The sequence below is a fragment of the Halyomorpha halys genome, unplaced genomic scaffold (assembly GCF_000696795.3).
Source record: "Halyomorpha halys isolate HHAL.00 unplaced genomic scaffold, Hhal_1.1 Scaffold64.1, whole genome shotgun sequence".
NCBI lineage: Eukaryota > Metazoa > Arthropoda > Insecta > Hemiptera > Pentatomidae > Halyomorpha > Halyomorpha halys.
In genome coordinates, this window is record NW_027116348.1 from 1,885,321 (window position 1) to 1,900,047 (window position 14,727).

At 31.5% G+C, this 14,727-nt stretch overlaps 1 protein-coding gene across 1 annotated transcript in view; it reads right to left on the reverse strand.

The window, feature by feature from the left end:
- The window catches only part of LOC106692630 (aminoacylase-1), a gene marked incomplete in the record, with an annotated part of 36,448 nt that extends 21,733 nt beyond the window's left edge, over window positions 1-14,715 (reverse strand). Inside the window, 3 exon segments of the mRNA XM_067053156.1 lie at window positions 649-820; window positions 14,218-14,387; window positions 14,493-14,715. Of these exon segments, the coding sequence (XP_066909257.1) occupies window positions 649-820; window positions 14,218-14,387; window positions 14,493-14,571 (421 nt within the window).
- Between the last annotated feature and the right edge of the window lie 12 nt (window positions 14,716-14,727).

The following is a 14,727-nucleotide window of genomic DNA, read 5'->3' on the forward strand; positions in this document are numbered from 1 at the left end:
TGAAAACTACTACTCCTACAAAGATAAACATCATAAACTACTTTATAGCTCATTATACTAGCTGTAATTTGAGTCCTAATAGACATCTGTACGTCAAATGGTTTTTGAGATATCCCATACAACATTATTATGAAATGTTGCTTTTTGAAAAGCTATTTCTCGAAAACTATTTAACGTAGATAACTCTATTAGGGCTCATATTTTAGCAAATTTACTCTTCTTTAAATGGCGTTCTCTTAGGTTTTCTTGTGTTGGTGTTTTTTAAGATATAGTGCTCCGAATGAAAAATTAGTTTTTTTTTATCGCCTTGAAACAGCCGCCATTTTTTATTCCCCCTACCTATACTTGGCAGACTTATTAATTTTGACTATTAATTATACATAGTTTTCATTAAAGTAATCAAAAATTGGGGTGAGATAACTGCCTTTTTTTCTCCTCTAGGGCTCTTGTAATATCTAGAATATTCTACCCGCTTACCAACAAGGTTCTCTACTAACTTGTCAAGCTATAACGAGCGTTTCTAATCTTTATTAAAAGGATTTAAGGATGTACAGGTCTTGGTTATTATTGATTTTCAAGTATCATTATTTTTCATATTACTATAGTGAGAATTGTGGTGTATCGTATTTTGTATGTTTGCACACAAACCTGGAAGTATAGTCATATGAACTGTTCTTTTCATTCCCACACCAGAAGATTTTATATTTTTCAAAGCCTCCAGTTGTGCTATAGTTACGCACTTCATATCTTGGGCACCTCTTGCGTAAATATCCCCATTGCTGTCCATCTCAGCTCCAAAAGGGTCGTACTTCCATTCTTCCTAAGAAAAAAATAATATATAATTATTTTAATATTAAATTAAAGTAAACAATATATAAATCCGTATCTGATGAGTATTACACTTTCATATACGATTTTGACACATATGCTTAATGTCACTCAAGATTCAACACGCTATTTTATGAAGAAGGGAACAGTTGAACAGGAAAATAATCACTATAATTGACAGTCTCAAATTGCTTTGAAGTGAGTATAACAACCATTTCTTTTGTTATACGATCTGAAGGATCTTTCTTTTGTCTTATATCTCTTAACCATCTATAATAAGCACACATAGGCAGAAGTTACTATAAATTAAAAAATGAATACAAATTGTACGCACGAAAACAAGTTACTATTAAGATAAATGTATATTTTTAATACTAAATGTTATAAAATTGTATAGGATATGCATTTATTTATTTTTTGTTTGTTTATTCTTTATAACATGGTAATCATTTAAGGATTTCAAATAGCCTCCTTCGATTTAACAAAAGTGAAATCCTCCTCAAATACAGTTTTTTATCATTGTGAATGTGAATTCCCCTTAAAAATGTTTTCATATGTTTGAAGAGAGTAGCTAGGTTTTTATAGTCAACATTTACTATATCAAGAACAAATAAAACGTGAAATGTTGATTAGATAAGGATATTATCTTAATTGTCTATTTACACTTGTGGCTCTGTGTACAGCTCGTCTACGGTTCAAGTTCACCAAAAAAGTTAGATCAACGTTGCAGACGTATAAATTTAAAAAACCAAAAAAAAAAAAACATATCAAATCAAAGTGATATGAACCTTCAAATATATTATAACGAAAAGAGAAAAAATCACGGCAAAAGCCTAGCATATATGCTTTGATTCTAAAAAAGATATTTTTCTTAAGAAACTTTTGTCAATAAATACTCTCATCGTAGGTCCTCAGCCAAGTGCACGCCTGACGTCACATTTGCTCGTAAGTATGAGTTGCAGGAAATTCGGGCTTTTAAAAATGTTGAGAACAAGTAAAGCAAGCGTACCCATCATTTAGTTCTTTGAGTACATCTCAGAATTTTGAATACAATACATTTTTTTTTTTCAATTTAGGTTATTGTTAAACGAGAGAAATACTTGATTTTTTTTACTTATTATTCATAAACTATTTAATAAAAAAAAAAGTAAATTTTATTTGATTACGGAATCACTAACAATTTTCAATGATATAGTATTTAAGTACAGGAAGTAATTAATCACAAGTTTACTCACAATTTTTTAGTATGAATTAATCAATTAGAAAAGTACTCAATTATTTTGAAGTCTGATGTTATCGATTTTAGCAATCATAATTATTGAGTACGTGTACACTAAATTACTATTTATACTCAGCAATCACATATTTTGTACTCAAAATCGAAAAAGAATTGTAGCAACTCTGGACTTTCTGTCACGGATGGACACAGAGGTCGAGTGTCTCCTCTGGTAACTTACACTCCTTCATTTTAATTGGTTAGGAGATCAAAGCTATTAGATGGACGTAGATGCTGTAAAATCGATAAAATATGTCCGAACCGAAAATTGAAACCAAGGTACTAGCCCTTAGCGTAAATGCGGACCCAGTCCGAATCTGGCTTGTGGGGGTTGACATTTATTTCGTGGTGGTCCAACAGAATGAAAACTTGAACCTCCCACCTATGGTTAGATTAGGTTAGTTACCTATTGATTATCCATTACATTTATAACCATAATTAATTGAATAACTAATCATTTCTTGACTGTCTTTATTATATAAAACTGTTTTTCTCGGTAGTGTATTAAATTGAAGTTTAAAAAAAAATCCGTGGTCCCATCCTCTACACCGTCTATACAGCTGACATTCCAACCAATCCTAACACTATCCTCACCACGTTTGCCGATGACACATGGGTGCTCGCTGTTAATAATAAGCCATTAATTGTATCCCAAAATCTCCAATCCCATTCACAGCCTTCGAAGATTGGTGTCGTAATTGGAGGATTAAGATAAATTCCAACAAATCCCATCAAATCACCTTTACCCTTCGTCGTAAACCTACTGACTGCCCTACAGTTTCATTTAATGATGTTACTCTTACCCCTGTCGAACAGATCCGCTACCTTCGACTACATTTGGACAAACGATTAACCTGGAATCCTCACACCAGACAGAAAAGGCAGGAAACAGCACGTCGATTTCGACTATTACAGGACTTACTAGACAAACGGTCTAAACTTCCAACTCATTACAAAAGACTGATATGACTGTAATAAGGCCAATCTGGGCATATGGAGTTGAGCTTTGGGGCTCCACTAAACCTTCGAATTCCTCTCGTATTCAATCCTTACAATCCAAAATCTTTCGTAAAATCCTCAATGCTCCTTACTTTGTCACAAATAAAATCATACATAAAGACCTTAATGTTCGCTATGTAACCGATCTAGCCCGAACCAGATATCACTCCTTCCATTATAAACTCTCTAACCACTCAAACTCCCTAGTTTCTAATCTTGCACCCTCTTCCATTCCTGACAATCCTCCGAGGCGCCTGAAAAGAAGATGGCCACGAGACCAGCTAATGTAAAATCTCATTAGAGTGCTACCAATGGGTAGTTTCTCTACACGCCTGTAACACCCCAATTTAACTTAGATCAGATTTAATAAATGTATTATAATGTACAGTTGCAAATAGCTATAAATAAATATTAAAAAAAAAAAAAGTTTAAAAAGAAAAGAAAATCTTTACCACTACAATCTATGAAGGGTCGGGGCCTCAGTATTATAAAGAAGTTGCGGTTTCTTGAAAAACGGTTGTCCGGTTTATTTGTTCATGATCGCGCTCACTAGCCAGATTTTTCCCAAATTAAGGATACCCACATTATAGAGGTTTAGTGTACTCTGAAACGCTATTGAATCTAGAAGATTGGCTGCTACAGTAATATAATAAATTATTATTAATTACTGTCGGACTGGAACCCGGTCCTTGGAATTGTTAGCCCCAGGATCTTACTGAGCCACTCTGCCCCCACTAAAAAGTCCTAACTACAAAATGATTATTCAGCTTAAAAATCTTCTTTCAGATCTAATCTTTCTACCTCGCAAAGTGGGAAGAATCTAGAAGACAAGTGGGGTTCTACTTGTACTCTATTCTGCAAACTGAAGGTCTGTGGAATTTCCTCGGTTGCTCTACCTAGGTGGTCCCGATTTCTTATTCCACTGTCGCAGTCACCGTGAATGCAAAGGTTCAAGACAACTTTCTAAGAGTCTGGGGAAGCATTAGTAAAACGGTCGGGTTTAGACAAATAGAACCCCATCGAATTCAGTTTGTGGGAGTAAAGTTCAGAAGTACTTTGTCGTTTATCATAAATTATACAGTGTTTATCTCTTCCCTCTTCATTGTCCTCTTGGCTAATTTCTAAGCTTAAAGATAAAAAGGAAAAAAAATTATAAAAAGGAGGAGTAAACAGGAAGATTTATACAAAGCGACATTTCTCAAGGAGCCCAGGCAAGAAAAAAAAATCTTTTAGTTTTATACTACATTAACTCATTATCTTGTTTCTCTGTTTTTATTTCATTTTTATCTTGTATATAAAATAATTTTAATATTTAAGGAAGTTTTTATATATTGGAATTTTTATTTGATTTTCATGGGGTTGTAATAATGACATGTATTCTACATTTTGATCGTATTGTTAATTTTCTAACATTTCTTCAGTTCTTCTCCAGCGCACTAAATGAATCAATGACATCTCTCAAGTGCCAAAACTAAAAATTTAGTCAAAGATAAGACATTTTTCTAGATCCCTGAGACGTTTGAAGAAATGTCGGTCATAACCTTTTTAGAGAGCTCTTCAATTGAGAGGCATCCTATAAAAAGTAAATATATCCTCTTCTCATAAATAAAGATTTTTTTGGCTAAATAAAATTCTTCATCTTAATAATTAAATGTTATTCTGTTTATTTAGAAACTTAAATTTTCTGTAGTCAAAAAGATACTTTTAAGCAATATTTTTATTAAAATTCGAATGATAATACCATAGTAATCGTTTAATAATAATTATTCAAAAGTGTATATGTGGCTTTTAATAGAATTTTCCTCAACCATTGAGTTGATAAACATAACCGTGAGTTATTGAACGTGACTAGAAAATTTGTTTCTGTGTTTGAAACAGTATTCAATTTTTAAATTATTGATATTTACAAAAAATTAGTTCTAAAAATTCAAAACTAATATGCCATAACTTTGCCATGGCAAAACGTCATGTACTGAGGTACGAATTGCTGCCACCTTATTCACCTGATTTGGCACCATCAAACTTTCATCTCTTCCCCAAGCTGAAAATTTTCCTAGGTGGACGGAGATTTCCTACAACGGAAGAACTGACAGCCGAATTGGAGAGGTACTTCGCAGGCCTGGAGGAATCTCATTTTTGAGATAGAGTCAAGGCATTGGAACATCGCTGGACCAAATGCATTACACAAGGAGACTATGTTAAAAAATAAAAGCAGTTCCACTGAGGTAAAACACTTCTTTCTAGTACATTCCGAAAACTTTTCAAACCACCCTCGTATTTAAACACAAAGTTTTCCTCCTTCCTACTCATCCACTAAAAAAAAAAAATTGAAATATTGAAGCGTTTTATGAGAATCGATTCTCATTAATGTAGTTCAAATTTTAATTGTGATATTTACCAACCAAATTCTCAAAATTCCATATAAACCTTTCCAACCATCCTAATCCTTTGGTTCAAACCTTATCTAGTTCCACCCATCCCTACAGCCCACCTAGAAGGTTGAAACGGCAGTGGCCAAGAGACTTTTAAATAAAAATGGACAATTGGAGTTTTGGCAATGGTCAGATTCTCCACTCAAGTTGAGTATTTGTGGCTTTAGCACACTTGCTCAGCCTCCACTGGCTCATTACCAGTGATGCGGCGAGAGGGATGCGCTGGGATCTCTTGAGCTCTGCTCTACCCCTCACACGTGGGGGATAGAGTGGGCTCAGGTATCCTCAGGTCGATTGTGTAAATATTGTATGTATTATTGTATCATTATGTTATTTTATTTATTCATTTTTTATACAGATAGTTTGATTATGTTCATCTTCTCTATTCTTTTGTTTGTATATATTTTAAGAGTTTTTTTTTTTTTATTTTAGTATGTATGAGATCATTCATCACTATTACCTATTGCCCAAAACTGTGTGACAGATTGTAATATCTATCAATAAATAAATCTATCAATTGTTATATTAGTAACATCCATAGTAATAATAATGAAATAAATACTACATTCATTCAATTCAGGGGATTTAAAATGTGTCAGATAAGGGATCAGGGTAAATTTTCTGAGCAGGAGGAGGATGACTAATAAAAAAATATTCAAGGAATATGACTAACTATAATTGAGCGTTTCAAAACGTGCAGAAAGGGGCGGGAAGGGGTGTACTCCCGTCCCTCTAAAATCAATGATGTGAGAAACCACGGCGCTAGGGGTGGATCAGTCCTTTAATAATCTCTCAGCTTTTCGGTCAAACTCACCTAAAAAATTATGGAATGAAAAATAGAATTCAGATCTATTAAAAGGGGATGCCCTCGGAAATTGTAAAAAAATCTATATTAGCTTAGGAAATACAGCGGTAAAAGGTAAAACTAAACAAGCTAAAATTTTGTGTAAATAAACGTTCTTTATATAGAACGTTGTAGAAATAGCTTGACTATGTCACTTCACATAATAGATAAAGTTTGAGGGGGGGTCTTAAGGCTTTTGTTGGTTTACATTTTCCATGTAATATATCACTAATTACACAGAATAAAAATGACAAATCATTTGTTTAAGACTGCTAAATAAGATTACACAGCAGTTACTGGTTCTGATAGTACCAAGAGGAGAAAAAAGGCAGTTATTATACCCCAAGTTTTGATTACTTTAGTGAAAACAATGTATCATTACTAGTCAAAATTGATGAGTCTGACAAGAAATAAAAAATGGCGGTTGTTTCAACACGTAAAAAAAAATTTTTTACTAAATAATTCAAAAACACTATCCAAAATTATAGTCTCAAAACATTTATTTCATTCACACGTCCAACGTTTCGGCCAATTCGGCCATCTTCAGGGACAATCTTAAATTACTATGAGACATATCATTTAACCATTTAAAAAAACTCCATACAGGCTATTCTGCCCAGGTCAAAACATTTATATCTAATATGTCAAAAATACATTAAAAATCACAGTCCAATTATCTTTTATCACTATTTATACACTTTTTCTTATTGTAAAATAGTGTATAAATAGCCCCCAAAGCTTTTTAAAAAGCAACATTTCATAAAAACATTTACTGAAAGATCAGTAGTAAGTGAATTTATTTTGAGAATTCTTTTTCTCAAATACCATTCAACCCACAGATGTCTATTAGCACTCAAAGTAAAGCTAGTTTAATGGACTACAAAGTAGTTTACGAAGTTTATCTTCGTAGTAGTATTTTTCATGATATTTGCTGGAACAAATTTATTTATAGCTGTTCTACTATGAAGATACCTGAATTGCGTTATTACATTTGACTAAAATATTTGTGTTTATCATTTATAATATTTCAAAATTAATCGAAATAAATGAATTTAACCGCATTATTCATTTTAAAATTTTTAATATTTAGTGTTATATTTATATTTGTTTTTATTGTTAACAATTATTATACCTTACATTCCAAATAACAACATACACTTCCCAAAGTAACCGATTCACTATATTAACTATTCTTTGAAAATTTAAATAATAGATAGAATAATCCTATTTCTAGGAAATCTAAAATGTTAGACATAGCTATAAATTTATTAAGCATAACTATAAATTTATTTAGCATAACTATAAATATTAAATATAGTTAATTATAAGCATATAAATATAAATAGATCAAATATATGTAGAATTATTACAAATCTAAATTGAGGTACCCCAGTGACCTGATTGTATTTCTGTCATTGAGGAGTGGGAGTATCGAACTTCTCGCTAGTTTTAGTTATTGATAGTGTTTGAAAGTCGATATCGTTCGGCACACCTAATTTCTAAAAGGGTTGTTTCGTTTTAAACTGAATAAGATTTCCTTATTTTTTTCTATAATAAAAATATGATTAATGAAATTTAAAAAACTTCTGTTTTTTGGTTGATTTATATGAGCCAATTTGGTCGAAAATTATTTAGTACTAGATGTGATTCAGAATGGAAGTGTTTAAATTTCTTTTCATGAATCGTCCGATTACTGTGAAAACATAATGGTGACAAATTTGTTAAAAAAATTTGATGAATATTGTTGCTCTGCGTAGATTGCTACCAGGATTGCTAAGACAACCGTACTAGGTTTAGGAGTCTGTTTGAATGACTCCAGTAGAGAAATGCTATCTTTGGAATACGTCCAACTCTAAATAAAATCCAAACTTTTTTTTTCCTATGTATTAAATCTATTAAATGAAACCAGAAGTAATTCATTGCAAAATGCATAAAACGTACAACGTTTTTTTTTTTGTTTTTTTTTCTATCCCCGCCGATACTGCAATAAATATAATGTTTTAAGTTATGTATTTGTAACAGCAAATAAAAATGTATTTTACTAATGCAGATAGGTTAATAACTTAATTTATTCAGTAAGTATCTACATTAGAGCTCTATTAGGGTTTAAATGTTATAAAATTTACATTGATTTCAAGAGCGTGTTAAATCTTTTAGGGTTTAAGAATAAATTTTATTATTTTTATTTTTTAATAAATTTCATTAAGAAATAAAATCTATGAGAGGAACCTTGATAGAAATATCGCTGTCTATTTTAACAATGTAGCATTTCAAATAATGGTAATTTTGAAATATGCATGTAATCTTAGTAATAACTAAGATCTAAACAGTAAAACACAGAACTAAATTAAAACATTTTATAAAATCTAAGTAAAAAAAAAAATTCAAGATATTACAATTTTGAATTGTATAGTTCTTACTCTTATTGCTAAGATTACGTTCATATCTCAAAATAATTATTTTTGAGATGTTATAATGTTAAAGTAGGACAGCGATATGCTAATTAAAAAAATTATGATGAAATCGTTAATAGATCCATTTTATATTAATCTTCTACTCTCCTCTTTTCTACTCTCATATTTCCTGTAGAAATACAGAGAGAAAAAATCTAAAATTGCAATTCGTATTTCACCATTTAGACACTAAGAAACAAATTTGATTCCATATCCGTGCCACCTAGATAGTCCCATAACAATTTCATCAAACCACACCCACTACTTTCGCTTGGGTACGCTCAAATATACTTTCCATGACACTTTTATTACGAATTTGGTCCAAAGTTAAAAGAAATTTTGCTTTGAATTAAATTGATGATAAAATAACACTTTTAAATTTAAGTAAATATGTACCTATATTTTAAAAATGATGGGGAAACCTTAATGATTCATTTACTTGGGATTAAAAAAAAATTAAAATCTGTACTGCTAGAACCCATGAAGGGTCAGAGGGGTTCAGTACTTTGTAAGCAAGTACCGTTACTATACCAACGGTTGTGCAAGGAGGTGATTTGGTTAGAATCACGCTTGACCGCCAGATTTTTACCCAATTAAGACCCAATCGATACTATAATTTACTTGGAATACGTTTTTAAACTAACAATTCTAGAGCTAACAAATATATTTTAATGAATTATTTTCCTAAGAAATGATATTTATCCACTGTTTATATAAATGTAGTTGAATAATAATAAGAAAGGCGTTATATAGTACTCTAGATGAAACTACAAAAAAATTATGTAAACTAATTCCATATTGTTTATTTAGTACATCAGGTTTGAATAAACTATTTCTTTTTTTCATACACATTAGAAGTAATTTCATTGAGAAAAATTTTGAAACTGTGCTCATTGCAAAATTAACCTCTGAAATGGTTTACAACCTCCACAAAAAGTGCTGTTAGAGGAAACCGGTGTAAAAGAGAATTGCCGCATGGGATTGGGACTATAATGTTCAGGAGCTTATTGATTGCCAAGCAGTTCCGCAGTGTAGACAGTAGAAACGGTTCGAAGATGTAACCACCAGGCGAAAATCCATGGTCTGACCATTAAGCAGTACAATAAGAAATTATTTAATAATAATTTAAATAGCTTACAGCTTTGTAATCGATATGTGTACAATCTTTTTTAATTGGCAATTCTTCATATCAAATATGCCTAGTATTGGAGAAAGAATATATCATGCAAGATAGACATTATTTGTTTTACATGAGGAAACAAAAAGCTCAACTTTGTAATAATAGTTTTAATAACATATTAATTTAATGTCTTGAACTGCCTGAAATAGAATTTGGTCCAAAAAAGTGATATATATATAAATGAAGTTATGTAATCTTAAACATACTAAAACGTTTCCCAAACATGTAGCTAGGAACTTATTCGAAATTGTGATGAACCCACCTCGATGCCAAGTTTCAATAAAAATTCTCGACGGCAGAGTTAAAATTATTAAAATCAAAACTAGTCCTTAGCGATAATTGACAGTTTTACTGTTACTGTGTTATGCTAAAAAAAAAAGTATGTAGAAAACAATACACAATGTGTTCTATATTATTAATTATAGAAACTAAAAATTTTAGAATGGACATCTTAGTGTTTTTGAAAATTGAAACACAATTTGTCAAAATATAGAGTAGATATGATAAAATGAAAAACTATTTAAACTAAAAAAACATAACTAAAAAGGCCTCCTCCAGAAACCTACACAACTTTTCCCTATCCAGAGTAAGCCTCTTCCATACTTTTAGTCCCATTCTCTTTAACAATTTTTCTTTTTTATCTTTCTATCTTAAGCATAGACGACTTCACACTCTTGCACCTCCAGCCTTGCCTTCCAGAAGTTTTTGAGTGCCTTATCCGTAGGCACCTGCTACACTGCTATGTCCAGTCATCTCAATTGGTCCTCTCTAACGAAGAACACCAGATCCAGTTCTTCCAACATTTCTCCAATCGCTATTCAAACGTAATTACTTCTAAGCTTCCTGTTGCAGTAATCGAAGACGGAAACATTTATTTTTCTGAGTAATTTTCTTTTCCAATATTCTTTCACTTCCCTTTTGCAGCACCAAGATCTCGCAACAGAATTTTAGTTTACATATAAATGTCATGATGACTACTTTAAATACTTTTTCATAGCTGCAGTGCAAATTTAAAGATCTTCCTATGAAATATGTAATATAACTTAAAATTTTTCGCTTTATAATCCACAATGTAGGTTCCGTAACAAGTTTTTTTTTTTTTACGGGATCGGGTTATTAGCCCAACACCCAATCCGGTTGTGTGCTGGAAACAGTCACACCTCCCAATGACTTCCCCATTTAATGATGATAATTAATGAGGCTGGGTGGACCCCAGGAAATACGAAAGCGCTGCGTGTAGCAAACTGGAAAGTAGTAGCCAAAGACATACAAGCGTGGAGAAGGCTGGTTCCAGCGGCCAAAGATCTACAAGGTCTCTTGAGCCAACCGAGAAAAAAAATTCAGAATAATCTTTTTTTTATAACCAATAAAATTATTTTTTCAAACTAACTTTGCACTATTTTAGAACGACCTCCCTCTCACTTTATATTTCTTCTGTTTTGTTTTTGTCAGAATAAAAATAACGAACTTCACTTTGACAGGCGTAACTAGACACAAGTATGCAGACAGCAATTGATGATGTATATATTTTTTGTGGTATATATGTATGTTTTAATAGATCATAACGTAAGTGAAACTAACGTTCGAACTAACTAGTTTGTGTTGATAATATAGGAAGCTGTTAATTTAAGATGTAATTGGATGAAGGGGGTAGGTGCCTATCCAGCTAGTGTGAGGTACTGTAACCTCAAAATCCAATTAATAACTGAGATATCTAGATGTAGAAGGTGCTATGTACGCTTAAAACACAACAAGATCAACAAAAAATTGAATCTGGTTTTCTTAAAATTTACTATTAGTAACATAATCCCTTCACCCACTTACCCCTTCAATCAATATTTCAGGATGATTTGATGTCCAATCTAATTAAAATGCTCATAAGCAAGGAAGGTAAGGGCCACTTGTAAACTAAATGATTTTAAAAATAGAATAGGTAAAAATGCAATGGCTAAACATTTAACAATTAAAATCAAGGGCTTTATTTCCTTTTTCCCACATGAATTAGGCAATTTCTATACTAGAAAAAAAGTAACTCACCATCACTACGCAAAAAGTTTTTTTGGTTTAATTTTGGAATATCATAGACAAAGTATTTCTTTTTTTTTTCGTTGAAATGTTTTGTACTTATTTTTTTATACAGAAGACCTGAGGTTGATTGGGAGAAGTGAAATGTTCGGTTTGTGAGAACAGAGGTATACATTCATCACAATGGATTCATATTTAGTTTGTATAATTGAAAAGGTTAACAATCTTTGAGCCTAAGAAGTGTCTTATTCTTGCCACGGACCCAATAAGTATTTTGTGCTTAAAAATGAACGATCGTTGGCAGAAGTGTTCGTGGTCCATCAGAAAAATCATAAACTGAAGTTCAACACCGAAATTAAAATGTTTAAAACGCTGTCATGACTTAACGCTGACAAACCGAAACTAGGCTTCTGTTTGAGAAATGATAATTATACGACTCAAAAGTTGTTCAAATACTTCGATGTGAGCGCCCAAATCATTGGAGTTGATTCTTCCTTAATTCATATGACTAGTGTAATTTTGAGTGGATTATCTTCCGGTTATGAAATAAATGTTGAGACTTCGGAAAAGTATCCAGAGGAGTAAAAGTCCATGGATTACTATGGAATTCAGGCAACTGTCCGAAGAGGCACTTGAGGCCCGTACAATCTATCCCCGATTTCGGGAAAATAATACCCGGACAGAATACAATTAATTCTAATATAGATTTATTCTGTATGATTTTGGTTACATCTGATCCCGTCGTTAATAGTTATAGATCAACTACAACTAGAAAAGAAGCATTCTCCTTCCTTCCACTCCTAGAGTGTTCAGTATCATAGCCATCGAACTGTCTTCAATAGTTAGTCAAGTTAAGTCTTGATCTCTGATGACAACGATAATGATTCCAAGGCGAGCAATGATGAGAGAGGCGATATATATATATATATATATATATATAACAAATATTTAGAATATTTTAAAGACACTCTGTAAGTAGTGCATTTTTTTATTTTACTCCGATTTAATTTTTGTACTATTCAATAAAATGAATATTTTTTAAATAATATTCAGCACTTTAGTTAATAATTTATGGAAACTGTATCAATCCAAGGCTTTTTTTATATCCAGATTGATAAAGTAATTAGATTTCATTGAATTAAGTTTTTAGGCCATTGAGTTTATCCCAAAAACATTTGATGGTATTAGTAAAATTGATCAAAACCAGTGGTTTTACATATTCTATAGTTTTTTGGTTTTTTAATCAGTCTCAAAAATATGGAAAAAAGTGATACAATAATTTTATGGAGGTCCTACTGTGCGGCGTTTGGCGAGGTGACAAATCTAAAATTCGGATTCAGCCTCCCTAAAACATAAGGAATCGTTGATAAAAACACTTTTAAGATTTTTTTTTAAACACCCTTTTTAAACCTAAGATGATTTACTAGACAATAATGTGGGATAAAAGTTTATTCTTAAAACATTATATTTCTACTTAAAAATAACCTTCATGTATGTAAATTAGGCCTCGCAGTCAGAACATGATAAAATTACGTGATTATTATAGATTTTTTTTAGTTAACTCTTATAGGAGTATTATTATTTTTATTTTTACACTATCATTATACGATGTTTATGATTATTCTTGTTTTGGATTTGAAATATTTCGTAGATCATATGGTACACTACAGTTTTGATTTGTGACAACCCTTTGGAATAGTCTATAGGACCACCCCAGTAAAGAAAATAACCCCAGACTATAGTAAAAGTTTTGGAATACCTCTAATTCAAAATACTATTATTGTCAGATGAGCAACTATTTAAGACGAGCAATATATGAAATATTAAGAAGATGGGCACACTATTATTTTATCAATGTCTCTGTCTCGTTGCTCACAAAAAATATATTCAAAATTCTTGAAAAACATTGAAGCAGAATTGTTTTAAGGAGATTTTAATCAATTCATTACCTGTCGCCTCTAGTACCAAATCTTCATCTGTGGATGATCTACTTTACTTCCATACAGTGTGTTTAGAACTACTTTTTATCTTTCTTTGATACAGACAAGGAATGCATACAATAAATAACAGAGTAAGATATTTAAATTTGTAGTTTCTCATCTACGACCTTCCTAAGAGATTTAAATAGCTTTATGATGTTGATTTGAGTGTTAAGGAAGCAAATAAAAACGATAACTTACTTCAAAAACTGGAACTACGTCCATATGTGAATTCAGAAGAATGGAAGGGAGGTCAGGTTGTGAACCTTCTACACTGATAATTAAAACAGGTCTCTTGTCATCCAGACGAAAGACAGTGGTCTGAAATCCATATTCATCAGCCACTTTTTTCAAGAAGTTCACGCATCCATCTAAAATAATGAAATAAATTATAACATATATCCATAAAAATATATAATGATTCAGTTTATGTATTTTTATAAGTCATAGCAATGTCAAAAATTGTCAATGATTACCATAATCTGGTTCAGGATGGACTGACTTTATTTTTAAATAATTTCTAAAGTTAACAATTGCACAGTCACGTCGATCCATTACAAATAATACAAAAATGAGATACTAGAACCGTTATTTATGGTAAAATGTCTTCTAATTTTTAACCAAAAAAATGTTGAGCTTATATACCACTGAACTTTTAAGGCAACTAATTATGTATATTACATAAGAAAAATTCTTCAATTCAGGGCAGAA